This window comes from Pollicipes pollicipes, unplaced genomic scaffold (genome assembly GCF_011947565.3).
Source record: "Pollicipes pollicipes isolate AB1234 unplaced genomic scaffold, Ppol_2.1 Scaffold_5925;HRSCAF=7027_pilon_pilon_pilon, whole genome shotgun sequence".
Lineage (NCBI taxonomy): Eukaryota > Metazoa > Arthropoda > Thecostraca > Pollicipedomorpha > Pollicipedidae > Pollicipes > Pollicipes pollicipes.
Window position 1 is genome coordinate 54,183 of NW_023596781.1, and position 23,850 is coordinate 78,032.

The 23,850-nt window shown below is 55.2% G+C and overlaps 1 protein-coding gene across 1 annotated transcript in view; it reads left to right on the forward strand.

The window, feature by feature from the left end:
* The window catches only part of LOC119104154 (basement membrane-specific heparan sulfate proteoglycan core protein), a 35,242-nt gene extending 16,826 nt beyond the window's left edge, over positions 1–18,416 (forward strand). The window contains exons 5-18 of the mRNA XM_037227837.1: positions 1,437–1,615; positions 3,380–3,658; positions 4,480–4,583; positions 4,874–4,986; positions 5,352–5,522; positions 9,091–9,271; positions 9,694–9,831; positions 11,015–11,373; positions 11,772–11,960; positions 13,342–13,505; positions 13,959–14,055; positions 14,481–14,640; positions 17,026–17,126; positions 17,431–18,416. Of these exons, the coding sequence (XP_037083732.1) occupies positions 1,437–1,615; positions 3,380–3,658; positions 4,480–4,583; positions 4,874–4,986; positions 5,352–5,522; positions 9,091–9,271; positions 9,694–9,831; positions 11,015–11,373; positions 11,772–11,960; positions 13,342–13,505; positions 13,959–14,055; positions 14,481–14,640; positions 17,026–17,126; positions 17,431–18,182 (2,987 nt within the window). The 3' untranslated portion in view covers positions 18,183–18,416. The remainder of the gene's footprint in view (positions 1–1,436; positions 1,616–3,379; positions 3,659–4,479; positions 4,584–4,873; positions 4,987–5,351; positions 5,523–9,090; positions 9,272–9,693; positions 9,832–11,014; positions 11,374–11,771; positions 11,961–13,341; positions 13,506–13,958; positions 14,056–14,480; positions 14,641–17,025; positions 17,127–17,430) is intronic.
* The last annotated feature ends 5,434 nt before the right edge of the window (positions 18,417–23,850 follow it).

Sequence of the window (23,850 nt, forward strand, 5' to 3'; positions counted from 1 at the left end):
AGCCAGGGATCAAAGTTTTGAATTCCTTAATGCGCCTGCTGCCAAGGGCGTGCTGACACAGTAAAGTTTGTGCACTCAAACAAAACGTTGTCCATGTCCATGCACAGTGGTTTAACTGGGCAGCACTGTATCGCATGACGTCACTCGTAGGCTGAGGCGGGCGAAATCAGCTTCAGTAGCTCTGTGTCGTGCAATATCCGAACTATTAGGTGAAGGGTTGCGAGGAAGCGGGACAGCATCCCAACCCGTGGATCTCACGCACGCTGGACTTTATGAGCATTGGACTTTATGAACACGGGACGCTGCGAGCATGAACATTATGATTCTCCGTCCAGGGGTTTTGGACGGTTTCTGAATGTTAGGAACTCTGGATGCTGCGGTTGTGGACTTTTTACCACCGGACTATATGAACTCTGGACGTTTCAAAACGCATCTATTCTTATCCAGTTACTCTCACTCGTTTCCCACCCGGTTACATTGCTATAACTTATGGATAAGTGTCATGACGTTTGCACACAAGCTTACCATTTTATGTAAGAATTGCAAAACTGACGTCAGGTGGGTACGGTTACGAAAAACCGTAACCGGTTATAGCTACCCGTTATGGAAAGCCGTAACCGGATACGGCTACCCATTACGGCCACCCGTAACCGTGCCCGTATTCATACCGGTACCCATACCTGTAATGTTTCCAAAAGTTCCCGTTACCCATTGCGCAACCAGCCCGTCATCCTTCCCATAGGGTAGCTAGGGGTTTTCCCACCTCGTTAAGTTCTTATCCTAATCCCGACGTTCCCGGGGCGCCTCGACGGTGGACCAACAACTGAAAGAAAATAAAATGGGCAATTGTATTGACCAAAGTGCAGGTCAATATATACAACCGGTCATGCATCTGCTCGGGTGCAAAAAAATCGATCCTCCGGTTTTGGAACATTTTTGCAAAATTGCAGTGAGATTTCGGCAACCAGGGGAGACAAAGACGTGAAACCGACTGCAAAGGTAGTGCGTTGTGCCGTCCGCATATCACCAAGCGAGGTGAACCGGTTCATCGTGGCCACTATCCATACCCGAACTGAGGGCTGCACGCAGTGCTGTGGTAACGCTCAACAAGTTAACAGTTATAACATTCATCCATCCTGTAGAGTGAAATAGATGTGCCTTGGTTTCTCCCATGTGCAGGTATTTTTAGACAATGCTATTTCCAAATTTGCGAGCGAAAACACATAGATCCACGTATTTCTCGCTATGCTCATTTTTTAAAGGCCACTGGCTCCATCCACTTTTATTTTGGCACGACACGCGTGATGTGAATGATATGTGTATACACGCCCTCCCACACAGTACATATAACCAAACATACAGCTCTACACAGCTCTAAATACAGCTTTGTCACGAGCAGTGGCTCTGCACGCCGACTCAGCCGTCTGCTCGCGCAGGGGAGCCGGACACGACCGCTGAGCCGGCGCCGCCGCCGTCGCCGCCGCGGGTCACCATCTCGCCGAGGTACCTGCAGCTGCGCGCCGGCGAGCCGGCCCAGCTCGAGTGCCAGGCCGAGGGCAGCCCGCCACCGGCACTACACTGGACCGGCGGCCGCAACGACATCATCGAGCCTGACGTCAGTGGCGTTTGCGCTCCGTCCGCCAGAGCTGCCGTCTCGTACCGTGTGGATGTGTGGATGAGCGTCGTTTGCAAACAAGGCTAGCAAGTATCAGACGTGAAGCGATTCATAGTACTGTATTTCCTGGTGCCTAGCTATATGCCGGCAGACAGTAATGCGTCATCTCGCCGCAGTGCGTTCAGGTACTTCGCACGGATTGGTGCCTATCTGTCCGTCACATGTGGTGTTCATGTGATTCACGTTGGTGAAGTCCTTGTGGACCAGGGGTGGGATCTCCTCTGGCGGCAGCATGCGGATGACAAATTAGTATGATGGGGGGGGGGGGGGGGAAGGCATGCTTTTATCTGGATCCCGGACATTCCAATTCTGTTTCTATGTGCCAAATGGCAAATCAAACCACAGAGTCAGTGTATCAAACCACACAGGCGTGAAACGTTTTCAACATCCCAAGAGAGCAAACTCGCGACACAAAAGTCGAAGGCACGGCATGTGACTTTTGACCGGGTGAAACATTCTTCCCACCTTCCATCCTACTAAGAGCAATCTAGTACGCTTGTGGGCACATCTTGACCGGTACTCCCGAGGGATGCTAAATGACATGAATTATCCATCGGCAGGATGGTAAAGAAACGTAGGCATGCCCGTGATAAACGTCTCGCGAGAACCAAGTTTTCGCCAAGTTTTCAGTGCAGATGTCGCGGCGGGTCAGCTCCCGCCACGCCTGACACTCGCCCGGGTGGCCGGCTAGATACCCTTCGCTCGGGTGGGGAGGGGGGATAAATTTGACCCCCTGAGATCTCGGGAACTAAGAAAGCTAGAGACACCTAAATTTACAGGGTGTGTTGACCTGTACATGAACTCACTTAGGTCAAAGTTTGAGGTTCCTAGGTCATGACCTTTGGTCCAAATAAGGTCAAAGAAGGTCAAATTTCGGGTTGGTCTCCAAGTGCCCCCAGAACCTAGGTAACTGTTTCTAAGCGGAAGGTCACATGCTCAGCTAAGGTCAGTGACCTTGTTTGACCTTTTGAAGGTCATGGTGACCAAAATCATACAAGACTGCTCGGGGTTTTGCAATTGATAAGCGACAAAGGTTACGCCAGGCAGTATGTTCCTAAAAAAAATCCTGAGCTGGGTCATTTCAGGTCAGTGGCCTATTCTGGAAGACGTATAATGCAGTTCTTGCTGTCAATAAATTCGAAATGAGCACCAGAGACTATCCCATCAGCAGGCCCCAGAGTAATAAAGCAGGTTGGTTTTGACCATGGTCTGACCTTTAGACTTGGTCTTAAGTCAACCTGATTTGCTTATTTCATATTTGTATTGCTATTTGTAGGAAAGTTATATTTGTTAAAATTTATATTTTTATTAAATTTAAATTTATATTTGTAAGAAAGAATCTCAGAGATGTATGGCTTCGTCTAAAACGCCATTGATGCATCAGATTGGACGATTCCTTAGAAATTGACTTCGCTAAACCGTGGAATGACTGACCTGCCATAGGTCAGCGACCTTACAAGGTACATCTAAATTTTGGTGTCAAACGATCCGCGATTCAATTGTCTGCAGCTATGCAAAATTTGGCGCCGCTGCACCGCGCCATTCGGAAACCATTCTGGAAAAACCTTCGGGCGGGGTCGATTTGACCCCCCACCCGAGCGCTGTTAAACGTAGCCCGCCCTCTGTCCTACCGAGCGCTCCCTCAGCCGCCGTCCGGACCCAGGACAGGTGGTGCAGCCACAGAACGTGAGCCCACTCCGGTAGGTGTCACTCATCGACGGCTTGCTGGTGATCAGCAGCGTGCAGAAGGCGCACGAGGCCGAGTACACGTGCACAGCCACCAACGCCGCCGGCTCAGACTCGGTGCGCACCATCATCTATGTGAGCGCGGCCGAGCCGACGGCGCCGCCGCCGACGGTCGGCCCGGCCGCGCCCCAGCGGCTGGTGGTGCCGGCCGGCGGCACACTCCAGCTCGACTGCAGCTCGGCCCAGGCGGACGTTGTCGCGCTCTGGAGCCGCTTGGAGGGCCAGCAGCTGTCCCAGGTACGGACGGCGTGTGGTGCCGCTGGCCACCGCTACGGCACGCGGCCAGGGTCCCAGCCGCATGTCCGTTGTAACCTGCGTTAAGACACACGGTTGCACACATGCACTCCGACACACTGTGGAAGCAGTAACCATGAGTTTGTCTACAACGTGTAATCCATTCGTATTGCACACTGCATTAAAACATGGTACATACTATGTGATATGTGCATTGTATCATGCGTGCCCTGTATGTACTGTATGTAAAAGTGGATATAATAGGCTAAAGGAAGTGCTCCATATTTGAAGATATTGAAGCAAGCATGATATATGATAAAATAACCTCACTTATAACTGCTGGTACACTTTTCAGTGGAAATATTGCTCTAGACAACACAAATTCTCTGTTTAGTAAATATGCTCCTCAATGCGTAATTTTTTATTACGTCATCGTACCCTGCACAACATTGATTGAGACCCAAGTGACGGCCGCTATATCTGGAAATCGTGCTCATGAACGCAAGCTATGAACGACTCAACAATCATGTTTGCTTGGCCTTGGTCGCCACACGACTTATGGAATTACCGAATTTTGATGACGCCATTATAGCGTCATGGACATCTGAATGACCTTGAAATAGTCTGTTCGAAACAGTTTGCGCATCTTCGCGGGCGTGTCGCACAGAGACTAGAGGAGTTTATGTCCTGAGAAGGACAGGGCTATGAACTGCACCGAATGATCTGCAAGATGGCTATGTCAGATCAAAATCCTTACAATTGCGGAGTACTCCCTTCAAAGCATATCTTGAGGCCACTCCAGCCTCCCTACGTTTGATCTGCAGGGGGCATCACAGCTGAACGGACAGTTGACCATCGTGGATATGCAGCCTGCTGACGAAGGCGTGTACATCTGCACGATGACAGATCCACAAGACCCTGTATACCGGTAACGTACAATATATAGATATGTATATATATATATATATATATATATATATATATATATATATATATATATAGGGGTGTTTATAGGAGTGTATAGATATATACACGTATATGCATATACATGTACATGTATATATACATATATCATATCGCCCTCAGTCTCAGTCTCTCTCTCTCTCTCTCTCTCTCTCTCTCTCTCTCTCTCTCTCTCTCTCTCTCTCTCTCTCTCTCTCTCTCTCTCTTGACCTTACCCAAGGACTAGAAAGGTGACGTGTCGCGCCGCCTGCGCAGGGAGGAGATGCGCGCCGAGGTGCGAGTGCCGAGAGCCACCCGCCTGACGATCAAGCCGGAGCGACAGACGGCGCGCCAGGGCGGCAGTGCCGAGCTGCAGTGTCAGGCGTCAGGTGGGTCCAGCCACGACTGACAGGCGTCAGGCGGGTCCAGCCCCGACTGACAGGCGTCAGGCGGGTCCAGCCCGACTGCCGCCGGCTGGGTCAGCCGGCCGGGGGCGTCAGACAGCGCGGGATAGCCCTTGGTGCACTGCGCAGTTCTACGAGTCTCCACAATAGACTTGGTCAACTGGATTATTTTAGGGTTAACATACTAACCGCGTCAACGCGGACCACCCGTTGCTCCGGCCCATCGCTGGCTGCTCGGCAGCTTCCTGCCACAGCCGCCACGGTCGTCTGTTTGGCCGATGGGAGCACAACCAAACCGTCTCTGAGACCTCAGTCCGTCAGCCCGTCAGCGTCTCCGCCTGTGCCGGCAGACGGCTCGGCGGGCGGCGAGGTGCGCTGGTCTCGGGCTGGCCAGCCGCTGCCCGCCGGCGCCGAGCAGGCGGGCGGCTCGCTGCTGCTGCGGAACATCGCACCGGCGGACCGCGGCGTCTACGTCTGCTCCGTCGACGGCGCCCAGTCGTCGGCCATCGTGGAGGTGGAGCGTGAGTGGCCGGCCCCGGGCGTGTCCAGTGGCGAGCAGCCGTGACACTCGGTCGTGGGTCACCAGGCGGTGGCCTGTGGTCCCTCGCCGAAAAGGCGTATGCAGCGATTCTCCCCCAGAACATGGGTGGCCACAGACGGAGTTGAGTTCAAGTTTTATGTAAGGAAATGTGAGGCTATAGTGATCCCATCTTATGTGACACACGTACTGGTGGTTTGATTTAACACGCATTTGTTGAGGCCCTGAAGTGCACGCGATGGCCCTGTGCTATAAGCTTCTCTATTTTGTGTCCTATCTCATTACCAAACCGTGTCATCTGCAATACTGAGATTTGGTGACTTCCCGACTATGAATTTGACATCTCGTGGCGACATATTGAAAACGCTGCGTTACGCAGGGGTGACTTCGAACCCAATTTGTGGAGGAGCAGGTCGCGCGGAAACGAATCTTGGTCTTTCCTGAGACATGCACTGTCAATTACACCTTTATCGTCGATGTGCTTGAACCCCATACTTGAGCGAGATAAGTTCCCGTAGCTTTATGTCATCACTGTATACTTGTTTTGTCCCCTGCAGACTGTACAGCAAAGTGATCGAGTAGCAACCTTATTAACAAAGCAATTCAGGCTACGGTCACACCTCTGAAAAATGAAAATACACCATAAACATGCTCAATATCACTTATTAGTTTTCGTGCGCTCTTGTGCCATTGCTCACACAACAGCAATGCCGTTTTAGCGATAAGCTCTTTTTGGTTGTACTGTTAAATTAGGGATGTGTAGAGCGGCGCCACACCGCTAGCCATCATTTTCATGTAGCGCTAGAGGCAAAAAATGCGATGCTCTAGAAACCAGCCTCCCGTAGGAGTGTATTTTCCTATTCAGTCTGCGGGACTCCAGCCCTCCCCCCCCCCCCCCCTCCTCTCCAAACAAGCTACCCCAACTGGGAAAAGAAACTGAGCCAAAGTGATCAGAAATGCACGTTGTTGGCGCATTTTGCGGCCAGTTTTTGTTATTTTTCACTGTTCAGCCCCTGCTCTGCCCCTTCCCCAGACTCATCTTACGGAAGTACGCCCCTTTGAACCTTCCATGAAACTCCATTCTTGTTAACATCCATTCCCTCGATGTGGAACATTCTGGCACCAACGACGAAATATGATTTAGATAATTATGAACATTGATGAAAGTAACGACCCTTTCGGAGCTGTTTGTGAGGCCGCTGTACGCGGCCAGCATGCTTCCCCGTAATTCAGCTCGACCCATAAGTACAAACGACTTCATACGAAGACAATATTTGAGAGCCGTCGACGTGTCCAGAGCATCGCGGAAAGTACAAATGTGTTGCTCGTTGTATAAACTATCCTTTCATATCCATTTCGAGCGGGGGCAGTCCGATAGGCCACCTTTCAGGTCATGATTATGTAGGCAACAACCATGTCTTAAAGATGGCAAAATGTTCTTGCCGGTGTGATTCACAAACAAGAAAGCAAAAAACAACTTCATGGGCACCGGCGTGCTCTTCACTACCTTGCGAGTCTAGAAAACGAATATTTGGGCCGGAGTCATCTGCTGGCATCCCAGGTCACGAAGACATCATCACATCAGCGGAAACGTCATTTGGTCCTTTTACGTTAGTTTTCACGGTCGCAATGATTAACACGCGCCCGGGCGGCCGGCTAGATACCCTTCGCTCCGGTGGGGTTGAATATGACCCCCCTTGAGATCTCGGGAACTAAGAGAGCTAGGGACAGCAAATTTACAGGGTGTATTAACCTGTACGTGAACTCATTTAGGTCAAAGTTTGAGGTTCCTAGGTCATGACCTTTGGGCCAAACAAGGTCAAAACAAGGTCAATTTTCAGGTTGGTCTTCAAAGTGCCCCCAGAACCTAGATAACTGTTTCTAAGCCAAAGGTCACATGCTCATCTAAGTTCAGTAGCCTTGTTTAACCTTTTGAAGGTTATGGTGACCAAAATCATAGAAGACTGCTCTGAGTTTTGCATTTGAACAAGCGGCAAAGATTACGCTAGGCAGTATGCTTCTTTTAAAACAAAAAATGTTGACCTGGGTCATTTTAAGTCAATAACCTGTTCTGACCTGTAAAAAGTCCATGGAAGCTGTATAATGCAGTTCCTGCTATCAATAAATTCGAAATGAGCATCAGAAACTGTCCCATTCAGCAGGCCCTAGAATAATAAAACAGTTTGCTTATGATCTTGGTCTGACCTTCATACCTGACCTTAGGTCAACATTATTTGCTCATCCAATATTTGTGTTGCCTAACAAAGCATCTCAGAGACGTATGGCTTCGTCTAACTCCCCGTTGTTGCATCGGATTGAATGATTCCCTAGAAATGGACTTCGCGGAGACCATAGCCTGACTTTGACCTGCCATAGGTCAGCGACCTTACAAGGTGCATCTAATTTTTTAAGTCAAGCAATTTTCTATTCAATTGTCTACAGCTATGCTACATTTGGCGCCTCTGCACCGCACCGTTCGGAAATCATTCAGGAAAAACCTTCGGTGGGGGGAAGGCGGTCAATTTGATCCCTCATCGCGTGTTAATGAGGCTATCGTTCTCGTCTGGTCTGTTAGCATGTTGTCATTCCTTAACATGTGTGCTTGCTGTCACACCAGGCGGGACGATAATCTGAACACTTAGTCCACTCGGAATACTGATACCTCGCCTCAATCCTTCCGTACAACTATGCATTGATTTTGTTCAGTTCTGGTGAAGCAGAGATCGGATATCCCCCCCCCCCCCCCTCCCCCGTCAATCCTGAGCTGGGTGAAGAGTTGCATCCGTCGGTATCTGTGGCCATGTTTGCGCCTGGCTGTGACCGCGACCGTCACTAGACCAGGCCAATGACCTACCGTGTTCGGCAGCGATGAAGTCACCTCAGCTGCGTCCTCCGTGTCTGTGCCTAACTCGACTGCATGCGGCAGCATTACGTACATACGGCGGAGCATTACCGGGTCAAGCTGTACCCTGGCATGACCTGTTACTGTATGTGTGTGTGTGTGTGTGTGTGTGACTGTGGGGTATCTCCGGCGGTGGTAGAGCCGCCTCAGGTGAAGCTGTCCCCGGTCCTGTAGTGGGAGCGCCGCCCCAGGTGAAGCTGTCGCCGGTCCGGCAGTAGAAGAACCGCCCCAGGTGAAGCTGTCCCTGGTCCAGCGGTGGTAAAGCCGCCTCAGGTGAAGCTGTCCCCGGTCCGGTGGTGGTAGAACCGCCCCAGGTGAACCCGTCCCGGTACAGCAGTGGTAAAGCCGCCCCAGGTGAAGCTGTCCCTGGTCCAGCAGTGGTAGAGCCGCCTCAGGTGAAGCTGTCCCTGGTCCAGCAGTGGTAGAGCCGCCCCAGGTGAAGCTGTCCTTGGTCCGGCGATGGTAGAACCGCCCCAGGTGAAGCTGTCCCCGGTCCAGCAGTGGTAGAGCCGCCTCAGGTGAAGCTGTCCCCGGTCCGGTGGTGGAAGAGCCGCCCCAGGTGAAGCTGTCGCCGGTCCGGTGGCGGTAGAGCCGCCCCAGAAGGAGCTGTCCCGTGCTGTGACCGCGGCTGTGACGGCCTGCTCGCCAGGGCTGGAGCATCCCGTGGTGGAGCTGTACCCGGCCACCTCGCAGCAGGTGGTGAGCGGCGGCTCGGCGCTGATCCAGTGCCGCGTCACCGCCGGCCAGCCGGAGCCCCAGCTCAGCTGGACGCGTGCCGATGGCAGTCCGCTGCCGCGCTCCGCCGAACAGGTGTCCGGCGGTGTCATCAGGTCAGAAGACAGCCTCGGGGCGGCGCGCGGCGGTTGAACTCAGCTGGTGGTGGCGGTAGCGAGCACGGCAAATCTAGCGCTACCGGGGCTGGTGTGAAAACTGAGGACCGCTCGGTTGTCGACAGCTGCGCTGGACGGCTTGGTTTGTGAGGTCCCCAGGTCTGATGCTACGATTCTATACATTTGAAGTTGTGTTCCAGTATTACTGCGCAAAACAGCACTGTATGAAGCACTGAATTGCACTCTGTGCCGACGCCTTTTGATCCCAGAATGTATTTCACATAGCCAGCTGTTTTTCAAAAATTGGTGAGATGATATCGATCGTACGTACTGGTTGCTGACAAGAAGCAAGACGCGCTTCAAAAACACAAACGGAGCTTGATATACGCTGTACAAATGACATGTCTCTTACCCACCGGCAGATTCCTCCGCGTCACTGGCGAGGAAGATGGACAGTACGTGTGCACGGCGACCAACGCGGCGGGTTCGGCCAGGGCCTTGGCGATCCTGGACGTCATGTCGCCCCCTGTCATCAGGCTCGAGCAGCCAACGCTGTATAGGTGAGCCAAGGACTGGGCGCGATCGGCAAACGCCGCTTGCATTTTGCGTGCTCATCTGATGGGGCGGTAACGTACCAACAGCTGGCAGTTTCTCTGGTCTCGATTTTGATTCACCTTCTGGTCTATACGCGTGCTGCGTCCATGCGCGTGCGTGCTTGACATGTAATAGCCACATATGACGTTGGAGTTCACAGCTCCGTCAGGGTGGCGGAGGACGTGTAACGTCTCTCTTAGCTGACGAGAGTTCACAGCTCCTGTCACCACCACCGTCAGGGTGACAGAGGACGTGTAACGTCTCTCTTAGCTGACGAGAGTTCACAGCTCCTGTCGCCGCCACCGTCAGGGTGACAGAGGACGTGTAACGTCCCTCTCAGCTGACGAGAGTTCACAGCTCCTGTCGCCGCCACCGTCAGGGCGACAGAGGACGTGTAACGTCTCTCTTAGCTGACGAGAGTTCACAGCTCCTGTCACCGCCACCGTCAGGGTGACAGAGGACGTGTAACGTCTCTCTTAGCTGACGAGAGTTCACAGCTCCTGTCGCCGCCACCGTCAGGGTGACAGAGGACGTGTAACGTCTCTCTTAGCTGACGAGAGTTCACAGCTCCTGTCACCACCTCCGTCAGGGTGACAGAAGACGTGTAACGTCTCTCTTAGCTGACGAGAGTTCACAGCTCCTGTCACCGCCACCGTCAGGGTGACAGAGGACGTGTAACGTCTCTCTTAGCTGACGAGAGTTCACAGCTCCTGACGCCGCCACCGTCAGGGTGACAGAAGACGTGTAACGTCTCTCTTAGCTGACGAGAGTTCACAGCTCCTGTCGCCGCCACCGTCAGGGTGACAGAGGACGTATAACGTCCCTCTCAGCTGACGAGAGTTCACAGCTCCTGTCACCACCACCGTCAGGGTGACAGAGGACGTGTAACGTCTCTCTTAGCTGACGAGAGTTCACAGCTCCTGACGCCGCCACCGTCAGGGTGACAGAAGACGTGTAACGTCCCTCTCAGCTGACGAGAGTTCACAGCTCCTGTCGCCGCCACCGGCAGGGTGACAGAGGACGTGTAACGTCTCTCTTAGCTGACGAGAGTTCACAGCTCCTGTCGCCGCCACCGTCAGGGTGACAGAGGACGTGTAACGTCTCTCTTGGCTGACGAGAGTTCACAGCTGCTGTCGCCGTCGCCGTCAGGGTGTCGGAGGGCCAACGGGTGCAGCTGCGCTGCTCCGCCAGCGGCGACCCCACGCCTTCTGTGACCTGGGAGGGCGGCGGCGTCCGGTCGGGCGTGTCGGGTGTTCCGGGTCGCGCCATACTGTACATCGACGACGCCTCGGCCGCCGACGCCGGCGTGTACACGTGCCGCGCCGAGAACGACGCCGGCCGCGCGTCCGACCGACTGCGGCTGGTGGTGGAGCCGGCCGACGACGGCAGGCGCCCGGCGGCCGGGGGCGGCCGGCCTCCCGTATACCCCACCGGCTCGGCGCGCCCCTCCGAGGAGGTGTACGTCGTGCCGCTCAACGGCAGCGCCGAGCTCATCTGCCTCGTCGAAGGTAGGAGGGCCAGTATCGTCCTCTCGGGGGGGGGGGGGGGGGGAGGCGCCAGTGTCGTACTGTTCTCGGTGTGCTAGGCACATGGCCCCCCAGTAGTGTGATTATTACTATGTATCCAAATACTTTTGGAGTCATTACCATTCGCGCGGCTGGAGGCTGAGCGTCTGTATGTTCTGTATGTATGTTCTGTTTGTTGAGGATCTGAAGGTATTCGTCTATGCGTCTATTGAACCTCCATGCACGTAATTGTTTACTGGATATTGTCAAGCTCAATGCCAAAGAAGGCAGCCTCCGATCTGTTATGCATCACAAGCCACACGGTTGCAGTGCCCCCTCCTTCCCCGCCCCGCTGTTTTCGATGCTCTGGACTTAAAAAGTGATCACGTGGTTTTTCTCAGGTTCCAGCCCTCCAGTCCGCATCACGTGGGTTCGCTCCAGCGGCAATATGCCAGACAACCACGAAGTGCGAGATGGCACTCTGTACATCTTCCGCGTGCAGAAGGAGGCAGAGGGTACCTACACCTGCCTGGGCCATGGCGCGGGTCAGCAGGTGCTCTTCCGGGCGGACGCCACGCTCCGAGTGATCGGTGAGAGCGCTTAGCGACCTTGCACGCGCCACGAGAGTTGAGTTATCTTACGAGGTGCGACATGTCAGCCCAGGGAAGACGCATTGATGTACTTTTCACGGCTCACTACAGCTCAACTTTCAGGAGCTAGTTGAATCCAACCCGCAAATTTAAAATCCGTTCTGAGATAGATGGGTGGGTAGCAAGACAGAAAAGTAGATATATAGATAGATAGATCGATACATATACGTCTGTCTATACCAATATTTTTTATTATTATACATTTGATCCCAAACCTTTGAATGGATGGATTTTTGGGATAAGCGCTCACGCTAAGCAGTGCTTGTTGTGTGAGCCCTGACCCCACCATCCGATCTCGTAATTCCAGGCAACGGCAGAATTTAGTGACGAAAGCTTAACGCGCCCCAATGCTCGGCACGGTCCATCCTGCCCTCTGACGTCAACTGACCTTTTTTGCGCGACCGCTGCCGCCGGTCATACATGTCAAGGGCAAATAGCGAGCGCCCTAAAGCGACTCGAACCCACCCTGCCACGGGTGGGTGGAACGGAATACAGGCGCTCTAGCCAACTGAGCCCCGGGACGTACGATATATATATATATATATATATATATATATATATATATATGTGGGTGTGGGTGTGGGTGTGGGTGGGTGGGTGGGTGTGGGTGTGAGTGTCGGTGGGTGTGTGGGTGTGGGTGTGGATGTGGGTGTGGGTGTGGGTGTGGGTGTGGGGGTGTGGGGGTGTGTGGGAGTGTGGGTGTGAGTGTGGGTGTGGGTATGCGTGTGGGTGTGCGTGCGCGTGTGTATCCACCCCAACACATTTTGAGACCCGGAAATTTCACCGTTAGGATCAAGTGGCCATATTACCAGGACACTCATGCGAACACAGCCAGTATCATAACAATGCCATGGCTCGGATGCCATACCGCTGGCATTGCCATCAGGAAGTTTGAGCGCCGCTGTGCTCACTTATGCATTCAGAGTCGCTGCAGGCACAGCTGGGGCCGGTGTGTGGTGCAGTCCGGACCGGTCCAGCGTCTGCGCCTTCAGAGCCACTGCGGCTACGGCACTAACCGCCCATGCGCCTGTGCCTCCCGAGTCGCCGCGGGTACCACGCTAACCGCCCCTGCGCCCGTGCCCTCAGGGCCGCCACGGGTGCCGCGCTGACCGCCCCTGCGCCTGTACCTTCAGAGCCGCCACGGGTGCCGCGCTGACCGCCCCTGCGCCTGTACCTTCAGAGCCGCCACGGGTGCCGCGCTGACCACCCCTGCGCCTGTACCTTCAGAGCCGCCACGGGTGCCGCGCTGACCACCCCTGCGCCTGTACCTTCAGAGCCGCCACGGGTGCCGCGCTGACCGCCCCTGCGCCTGTACCTTCAGAGCCGCCACGGGTGCAGGTGGAGCCGCTGCGCCAAGTGGTCCAGCTGGGAGACGCGGTCAGCATCCAGTGCTCTGCCACCGGCGACGAGCCGATCTCGGTCTCCTGGGAGCGCCTCAGCGGACCGATGCCCGACTCGGCCTCCGTCGTCCAAGGCATCATCGCTGTTAGTCGGCCTCGGCTCTTTCCCAATCCTGCAGTATACAGAGCATAACGCCATCATTCGTGGGAACCAGTCGCCCCCAAAGTTACTTCCCGTGGGAGTCTCCCTTCGCCTTATATGGTAGCTATGTGGATGTGGGAAAGGGACAATTTGTGAGACGAGGCGTTGTAGATATTCCGACACCACCTGCATCGCACGCTTTTCCTGGGTCATCATCAGTGATAATTTGTCAATTAATTCGCAAACACGCTCATGATCATCGCATGCAAACTTAACGTTTACGCTGCTGGGTTTGGTTGGTTGGATATCGTATCCCGTATTCAGTGACATTTTGACACGTTTGCATTTTTTATTTCCATGAACCTAACGAACTCGCCCTCCTCTAATAAATTCTCTGAACCTGGGCAATCGAAAATCCTCACGGCAGACAAAATTTAATGCAAACCGTCTTTTCAGTTCTCTTCGATCGCCGAGTCAGACGCCGGCCGGTACATCTGCGTGGCTGAAAACACGGCAGGCCGCGCCCAGGGCGTGGCCGAGGTTCTCGTCAGCGGTGAGTGCTCGTCTCGCGACGGATGTCGAGGCGTTGAGGCAGGTCTCACTAGAGAGCTTGCTGCATCCTGGTAGTGGACTGCTCTGCCACATACAGTGCAAAAGAGATGGCTTCGTTGATCTGCTATTGTCGGTACGGACGAGGCGTTTATGGCGTGGTGCTGATTGCGGCGCTGATTCGGTGGACTGAGAATCCACCGGTGACGCGGACGCCCCCGGTGACTCTCACGTGATCTGCGGCCGTGCTCGAAGCAGAGCAGACGTAGCTGTCACCACGGTGTATCCTAAGGCCCAGTTGGTGCTTCTAATGCGTCTCAGGCCGCACTGTACGCCAGCGACCAGCGTGACTCCCTCGCCGGGTATCATCTGACACGGTCGTTGCCAATGCGAGCTGACGAGCGATACTCTGCGCTGTCCGCCCGCCAGAGGGCGCCCGGATCGTGGCGTTCGACCGTGACGTGCGGGCTTATGTCGGCGGCACGGTCACCATGCGCTGCGACAGCTCCGGCTTTGACGGCCGCATCAGCTGGTCCCGCGAGGAGGGCCCGCTGCCCGACAGCGCCGTCGCCGACGACATCTCACTGACGTAAGACGGCGGGCCGGCTCTGTGGCGCAGGACGGGCTCAGCGGCGCAGGGCAGGCTCACAGGACGCAGGGCAGGCTCAGTGGGGCAGAACGGGCTCAGCGGCGCAGGGCAGGCTCACAGGGCGCAGGACGGGCTCAGTGGCGCAGGACGGGCTCAGTGGCGCAGGACAGGCTCAGCGGCGCAGAGCAGGCTCAGCGGCGCAGGGCAGGCTCAGCGGGGCAGAGCAGGCTCAGTGGTGCAGGACAGGCTCACAGGGCGCAGGGCAGGCTCAGTGGGGCAGAGCAGGCTCAGTGGTGCAGGGCAGCAGGGCAGGCTCACAGGGCGCAGGACAGGCTCAGTGGGGCAGAGCAGGCTCAGCGGCGCAGAGCAGGCTCAGCGGAGCAGAGCAGGCCCAGTGGTGCATGGCAGGCTCACAGGGCGCAGGACAGGCTCACAGACGTGGGGCAGACTCACAAGCGCAGAACAGGCTCACTGGCGTGGGGCAGTGGCGCAACTCATCATATTATAGCTAGCTGGCGTGTGCACGGCGGCAGAACAGCCCTCTGATGCATGCCATTGGGACAAATAACTTATTCCCGGAGGAAGGGGTGGGGGGGGGGGGGGGGGGGGGAGTGAGAATTCCACGTCAAGTCGATCAAAGCAGGAGCCTTTGGCCCCGGTCCATTTCAGTTTTGAAGAAGCTTAGCGGAGATGAAATCCCGTGACTTTCACAAAAGACTGTCACTCGCCAGTTGGTAACCCCAGAGGGCGTCCGGGGTCCGAGCCAGAGGTGATTCGACAGTCTCAATCGGCTTGCTGACCAAACAGCTTCGAATCTCCATAGCATGGCGTAGAGCAAAGCTGTGCTACTTACGACCATTGCCTGACTGACGTCATGGCAAAGTGAGCTCGGTATTGAATATTGTCGTGTCAATTGGCTTTATCAAATGAGCCATTTCCCGTCGCATCGATAAAAAACAGGCCTTTTTAAACTCGACTTCCTCGGATTTTTCGGAACGTTAGAGGAGGTCGCTCCATGCAAGCTGGTATTACGTCAGTTTGGTGCGTAGGGGAACGTCTGAGGGCAGAGCATGAGGTTATCCAATGGTGCGTAAGGGAACGTCTGAGGGTAGAGCATGAGGTTATCCAATGGTGCGTAAGGGAACGTCTGAGGGCAGAGCATGAGGTTATCCAATGGTGCGTAAGGGAACGTCTGAGGGCAGAGCATGAGGTTATCCAATGGTGCGTAAGGGAACGTCTGAGGGCAGAGCATGAGGTTATCCAATGGTGCGTAAGGGAACGTCTGAGGGCAGAGCATGAGGTTATCCAATGGTGCGTAAGGGAACGTCTGAGGGCAGAGCATGAGGTTATCCAATGTCCGCATGTTGCATTGGCCCAACAGCCTCAGCATGCCATCATACTGCTATACCTAACATGGCCTAGCTATTTCACCGCCATTTAAGACGTCGCATGTAAGGGTCATCTGCAATACAAAGCTTTTCGTGTAGACGCGAAGAAATGTCCCTTTTATGCCAGTATTAACTACCGGTAATGCGCTTCACAGTGTTTGGAAACTCCTCCTTTTTACATCTGTAACCTTCCCTGCTACGCTGCTTTTGCTTTATTGCAATGATTACGTCCACATGCTGGAACTCTCTGATTTTCTAGAAGTAACGCCTGCTACTGTGAACCCCAGGCCGTGCGTGCAGTCCCGGGGAGACGCCATCTGGGCATGACCGCCAAATTCTCTGAAGGTGTCTCCCAATGTGCGACGTGCAGCCGGGGGGAACCGGCACTGCAGCCGCCTCTGGGACCGTCCCTGCACGTGCTACGTACCCGAAATATCGACACAATGAGAAGAGCAGCCTGCTTAGGAAGGATCGAACAATTTAAAAGGCCTTTTCCGAAACGTTTCTGAGAAACGCATTGAACATGAGAAACAACAGACGCCGTTTGTATGTGTGTAGTGCGGTGCAGCATCGACGCGTCGCACCGCGCCTCGTGCTCGCCTGGCTGAACGCGTGCTGAGACATCCCAGCACCACGTTGACGCAGACGCGTTAACCAGTGCACTACCGACACCCCCAGCGGCAGTAATGAGCTGCAGCCGATTGAGACGGTCCATCGTCAGCAACGCCCCTTTTGCCGTCACTTCTGTCACAATTCGAAGTTATGGAGTTCGGCAGCGCCACAGACCGTGTGCCGTTGTATTACTGAACATGTCTGTCTTGTATGCCGTAACTAGGTATCAACATCCACGGCGTGGACGCATCCGAATAAGTAAGCGTTCGCATCAGCATTTACTCGACTGCTTACATGTGGACGAGCACGTGTCGACGTGCCCTCCACGATGACGTCACGACGCTGAGCGCCAGAGTGCGCCGTGACGCGGAGCCTCTGTCGCCAGCCTGAGCGACGTGGACGAGTCGGCGGCGGGCCGCTACGTGTGCTGGGTGCTGGACCAGTACGGCCGGCGCCAGGAGGACGTCATCACACTCCAGATCGAGCGTGAGTCGTCACGCCGGCGCCACGACACGGCAGGCATGGCTGGCCGCCCTGAGGGTGGCCGGCGGCTCCGTGTTGTCTAGGGCATGGTGGTCGCAGACAATTTGTATTTATAATTGCATTTTACAAATCACGTCACTTTACCTTGCTGGGTGCGTTGGACATCTCAGGCAGGTACTTGACTCCCCGAAATGTATTGACGATTAAGGTACAGGCTATCCGAGGCGTGATGTCAACCCAGCTGGCCGCCCGCTGCCTAGCCGAGGCGTCCAGCATCGCGTTAAGTGTTGGCATGCTCTTCCTTCAGCCCCGGGTCCGGAGCCTCTGGCCGTCGCGTGCGCCCCGGGTATGTTCCCGTGCATGTCCGGCGAGTGCCTGGCGATCGGCGACTTCTGTGACGGCCAGCCCGACTGTGCCGACGGCTCGGACGAGTCGGGCTGTTCGCCCCAGTACGGCCAAGGACGAAATGCAGCTTTGTCTCTGCCACCGGAGGAGACGCCACTCGAGTCCACGGCCAATGACGATGTGGCCGACGACACTGCGACCGACGGCGCCGTGGCCGACGACACTGCGGCTGACGACACCGCGGCCGACGACGACGCGGCCTACGACACCGCGGCCAATGACGCCGTGGCCGACGACACTGCGGCTGACGACACCGCGGCCGACGACGACGCGGCCTACGACACCGCGGCCGACGGCGACGCAGCCGACGATACTGCGGCCGACGACACCGTGGCCGACGACGACGCGGCCTACGACACCGCGACCGACGACGACGCGGCCTACGACACCGCGGTCGACGACGACGCGGCCGACGACACCGCGGTTGACGACGCCGCGGCCGACGATGCTGCGGTCGACGACGCCGCGAGCGACGATGATTCTGCCGCCGGTGTCCCAGCCTACGACGACGCGGCCTACGACGCTGCCGCCTATGACCTCGCGGCCTTCTACGATGCGACCTACGACACTGCGGCCGACGCCGAGCCGGCCTACGACACTGCGGCCGACGCCGACGAAAAGAAGCAGGAGGTCGGCAGCAGTGAGGGGTATTGACAGGAGTAGGGTGTGTTGATGTGCTGAGCTGTAGAGCCGGGTGTGTGCGTATAGCGCTCGGTAGCGTGGGCTTGCGCTCGCCTTTGCTGGGATCTGTAGTCACGCTCGCGGACTGCGACAGTGCTCACTAAACAATTACTGCCATGTTCGGTGCCCAGTGCACCTTTCTCTGCACTGCCACTGCTTGGACTGCGTCTTTTGTATTGCTCTTTAGAAATATAGTTTGGTATATCACATGGTTGATGAGCCATTTACACCACACAAGCGCATGAATAGTGACCAGGACGGAATACTGGTGAGGTCATATCAAATGAGAGGCAGAAAAGGCTGTTTGGGAGGGCATAACGTTTGGATGCCGTTTGGTAGGTTGTCCCTAGTTCGGCCGGCCTTCACTCCAGTATAAATATTTTAAAAAGATGCGGCGTTTTTGCTTACATGGTGGAAAGAGGAGGGCATTCGTCTCACAGCCAGATCTTTGATGTCATTTGATAGCCGTGCACTAATACAATTAAACCCGCAAGACTTAATTTTCCTCGCTAGAGAATAATTTTAAACGGTAATGCAATTTCAAGCACATTGATCCCTCTTGTAGCTTGTGTATCCTATCATTCAAAATATGTTAAGAACGTGATGCACCAGTAGAACAAGTGTGGTGCACTCAATAGCCAATGGAAATGACGCATACGACGTCGGCGGCACATAAAATTACGTTCGGCAATTGCGCGCAAAAATTCATCGGCGCGTATTCGACTGCTGCTCTAAGGCGAAGGCATCAAAGCCAATGGGGACAGAACTTGAGCGATCATGGGTGCCGCAGGTAGCCAACAAAGTGGCTCCCGTCAGCAAGTATAGGGTTCTCAGAGCAAGCAAAAAGAGCCCAAGACCAACGCGGTGGGCCTCTAAGCGATCGGTAGTGCCTCGGTAGGCTGAAATATAAGGTCCCGGCCATAGCACAGGACCCTCCGAGCAAAGGGAATTATCAAAGAGCATAAATTAATGCCACCATGCGATCAAGAGTGCACGGGCAGGTAAACAACACGAGCCTCGATAGGAGTAAAAGTAATCCACAAATGGGACCAAATGGAGAGGCCCCTCGATAAAGCAGAGGGCCCCTGAGCATCGAGTGTCTCCGTGCCTTACTTTATAAGGGTCCTAGCAACAGCACAGGGCCCTCCAAGTAAGTGGAAAGTGTCCGAGATTTCTATGGACGACCCCTGAGGAACTGAGTATACCACTGCGTATGGGGCCCCGGAAAAGTGTACAGAGCCTTTCAGGCGAACGGGAAGAATCCGTGAAGGAAAACCTGATCGATCAACAGTGCTCAGGCATGGAGGCAGATAGCGTCCCAACGACACATTGGGCCCTACCAGAAAATGCAAAGAGATCAAGGGCAACGTGGAAAGGTCCTTAGCAACCGGATTGACCCGGCAAGTGGACCTAAAGGGCCAGGCAACCAACAGCATAATGATTTTAGACAGCGTAATGAGCCCCAAAATTTCTCGCAAGCAACACTTTCTCAATCAGCGGAGAATAAATTTCGTTTGCTTAAGAAGCCTTTACTTTTGCCAAGAATTGTTCTTGATCATCTGCAGACCCAAAGGTATCGAATTTTGTTTTTTGGTCTAAGAAAACTGTGTCCGTCCGGCCGGTAAGGGCCCGTTCGGAGCCTTTAGGCCCCCTCGGCATCGTCCATGGGGCATGGTCCCGTGCTTCCCCCCCCCCCCATCACCCTCTGCATCCGCCACCGGCTCGAGCAGCACAATAAATGGGGCCCGCTAAGAAAATAGGGTCATCCATTCAAATAAGGAACACTCACAGCGCAATGTGACGACCTGAACGACCGGCTCTGGCCCTGAACGACCGAGTGCGCCCGAGCAGGTTAACATATAGGGCCCCCGTCAAGAGCGTGCGGCTCTCCATTCAAATAGGAAGTACCCGAGACCCCGTATGGACGGCCCCCAAATGATCGGGTGTGTCCGGACAGGTTAACGGATAAGGCCCCCAAAACGGGCATAAGGACCTTCATCCAAATAGGAAGTACTCGAGACCTAATGCAGAGGACCCCCGAATGATCCAGTGTGTCAGAGCAGGTTGGCATATAGGGCCCCCGTCAAGAGCGTACGGCTCTCCATTCAAATAGGAAGTACCCGAGACCCCGTATGGACGGCCCCCAAATGATCGGGTGTGTCCGGACAGGTTAACGGATAAGGCCCCCAAAACGGGCATAAGGACCTTCATCCAAATAGGAAGTACCCGAGACCTAATGCAGAGTACCCCCGAATGATCCAGTGTGTCAGAGCAGGTTGGCATATAGGGCCCCCGTCAAGAGCGTACGGCTCTCCATTCAAATAGGAAGTACCCGAGACCCCGTATGGAGGGCCCCAAAATGATCGAGTGTGTCCGGACAGGTTAACGGATAAGGCCCCCAAAAAGAGCGTAAGGACCTTCATCCAGACAGGAAGTACTCAAGACCTAATGCAGAGTACCCCCGAATGATCCAGTGTGTCAGAGCAGGTTGGCATATAGGGCCCCCGTCAGGGCGTAGGCCCTCCATACAAATAGGAAGCACCTAAGACCCACCGTAGAGGGCCCCCGAATAATCAAATGCGCCCAAGCAGGTCAACAAATAGGGCTCCCAACAAGAGCGTAGGGCACTCCATTCGAATGGGAAGCACCGAAGACCCTTTGGAAATGGCCTCAGAATGATGGAATGTGCCTGAACAGCTTATCAGAAGAAGCCTAACAAGAGCGTAGGGCCATCTATTCAAATAAGAAGTGCGCAAAACCAAGCGCGGAGGGCCCCCGAAAAATGGAGTATTCCCAAGCAGATTATCAAGTGGCCCGGACAGAAGTGTGGGACCCTAAATTCAAACACCAAGAACCAATATATAGGGCCCCCGAACAATCCAGTGTGGCCATAACTGCAAACAGATGGGTTCCCGACAAGTGCGTGGGGCCCCCCATTCAGGTCGGAGGTATCCAGGACACAATGTGGAGGGCCCGGATATTCGAGTGTGCCCGAGCAGGCTAACAGATGGGGCCCCGGCAAGGGCGTAGGGCCTTCCGTTTAACTATGAAATACCCACAAGATGTAGAGGACCCCGAATAATCGAGTGCGCCAGAGCAGGTTAACAGATAGGGCCCCCGAAAGAGCGGAGGCCCCCCTGTTCAAAAAGGAAGTACCCAAAACCAGATGTAGAGGTCCCCCGCCACCAAATGGGCCCGGACATCCTATCAGAAGGGGTCTCGACAGGGGCGTAAGGCCCTCCACTCAAATAAGAAGTACCCAAAACCCGGCGCGGAGGGCCCCGAAAGATGGAGTGTACCAGAACAGGTTATCGGATGACCCCGATAGGAGTAGAGGGCCCTAAATTCAAACACCAAGAGCCGATGTGCAGGGCCCCGAGCAATCAAGTGTGGCCGAGGAGGTGAACAATGAGCGTCGCCAAGTCCGTAGGGCCCCACTAAAAACACGCGCCCAGGGCCCAAAGTAGGGGGCCCCGAACCACCGAATGTGCCCAAGCAATTTATCAGATAGGCCCCCCACAAGAGCGTAGTGCCCCCCCCCCCTTTCAGAAAAGAAACACCCGAGGCCCAGTGTGGAGGGCCCCGAACGACGGAGTGTGCCCAAACAGGCCATCAGATGGGTCCTCAACGAGAGTGCAGGGCCCTAAGCAAGTGACGGGGAATTGGAAACGCCCCAGACCAATGTAGAGGACCCACGAGCATATCACAAGTGTGTCGGTAGGTTAACAGAGACCCACGTAAAGGGCCCCTGAGCAAACGCGAATGCCGCAGCAGGCTAAGATATGGGACCTCGGCTATAGCTCAAAAGCCTTTCTGGCGAAAGGAAAGAATCCGCGGAAGGGCCCATGATTGACAAGAGTGCCCTGGCGCGCCAACAGGAAGGGCCCCAAAAACGCAGGGCCCTCCGAACAAGTGCAAATAAATTAAAGGCAGCGTGGTATGCTCCTTAACGGTCGAAATGCTCCTGCAAGTAGGCATATAGCCCCCCCCCCCCCCCCCCCCGGCAACAACATGGGGCCATTGGACAGTGTAATGGGGATTCAAATTTCCAGTTAACAACCTTTCTTATCACTGAATAACTTTCCGAACTTCTCATAGGCCATTCACTCGCGCTTACAACTGTTCTTGGTGGCCTGGCAGCCCAGAGATACCCAGTTTTAATGCGTTTTGTGTTAAAAAAAACTGTACCTGTTCGGTTCGTTATGGGCCTCCTCGGAGCCAATGGGCACTTCGGGCCCAAGGGGGGCATGTCCCCGTGGCCCCCCTCTGGGTCTGCCCCTGTCCCAAAGACAGTTTGTCTTGCTGTATATTTTGAGACAGACGGGCAGAGCTTCAGTTCACTGGTGTCACCACGGCGGCTTTTGGTAGAAGACTGGCCCGGCGCACAGAGCCGGCCGTGGTCGGCGGCGGAGCTTTGTTGCTGTCCGGTCGCATGGCATTAAATTTTATTTAAGGGTGTGCGTCAGCATGGCGGTACAGGTGGCGCTGACGCTGCAGGCGGCGACCCTCTCGGCCGGGCCGGTCGACTTAGCACCGACGGATGGCACCACAAGCGTATCCATAGATGGTCACAACCCGCATGACAAAGACTCCGTTCATCCCTAGACTGAATAAAAAACCGAGTGGCTTGTGGGTCACTGATTTGAGCCATGACCTGATTGCAGCGTCACGTCTACCCCCCCCCCCCCCCCCCCGTGCCCTCGCACGACCGTCGTTCCCCACTGACGGGCGTCACCATAACCCTGCGCTTATTCTGTCGCCGGCAGACGCTTAAGCAATACTTTGCGTGCACCCTGAGTCCACCCATGCCTTGCAGGGCACGCCGCTTACCTTCCAATGGACGGCTGGGGGCGCCCCCCCCCCCCCCCCATTCACTGAGGACCTGGAGAGGAGAATGACGCTAAATTCACCTCCCCGTGTCCGTTTTCCGGACATGGCGGTGCCACATGCTCGTGAATGCGTCGGAAGCATCGCAGGTTCCGCGCTCCACGGAAACCTCGACCCCGATCGCCGCGCTCCGACATGCAGTCCCTGGTCAGGTGGTCAGCTCGCCGGCACGCGTAACAGACGCTGGCGCATGACGGTGCTATGTCCGTAATGCCCGCCGCCAGCGGCAGAGGCAACGGCAGCCGCGCCCACACCCTCGTCCGCCAACAACGCGTGGGCCCCGTTCAGAAATTGGGAGGGCGACCCACGCTCTATATCAGCTGCCACCCACCGCTTGCGCCGTCCGGTGTCCGGAAGACGCGCCACAAAAGCGCCTCCCCCCCCCCCCTCCCTCGGGGCCTCATCTCGCGCGTTTGGTATGAGAGCATGTACCTCTGAACTGGTAGTAGTTCATCCTGATGCACTGCCGCACGCCCCCACCCGGGAAGGTCCTGCCACGAGCGCATTATCTCAGGGTGGAACCGACATCAGCGACATCGACATCAAAACGACGAACAGCCGGGAAGCCTCTCGGATGCACGGCATCCTAAATCTAAACTTAGTCGGTGACTTGCCGTCGTCCGTACGCATGTGCAAGATCTGGCGCCGGCCGTGAGGCGAGTGTCAGCTAGGACTTCATCAACTCAATCCGATAGACAGAGGCTAAAGCTGTGACAGACTCGATATGCTCGCAATATTTCTATTCGACGGAAAA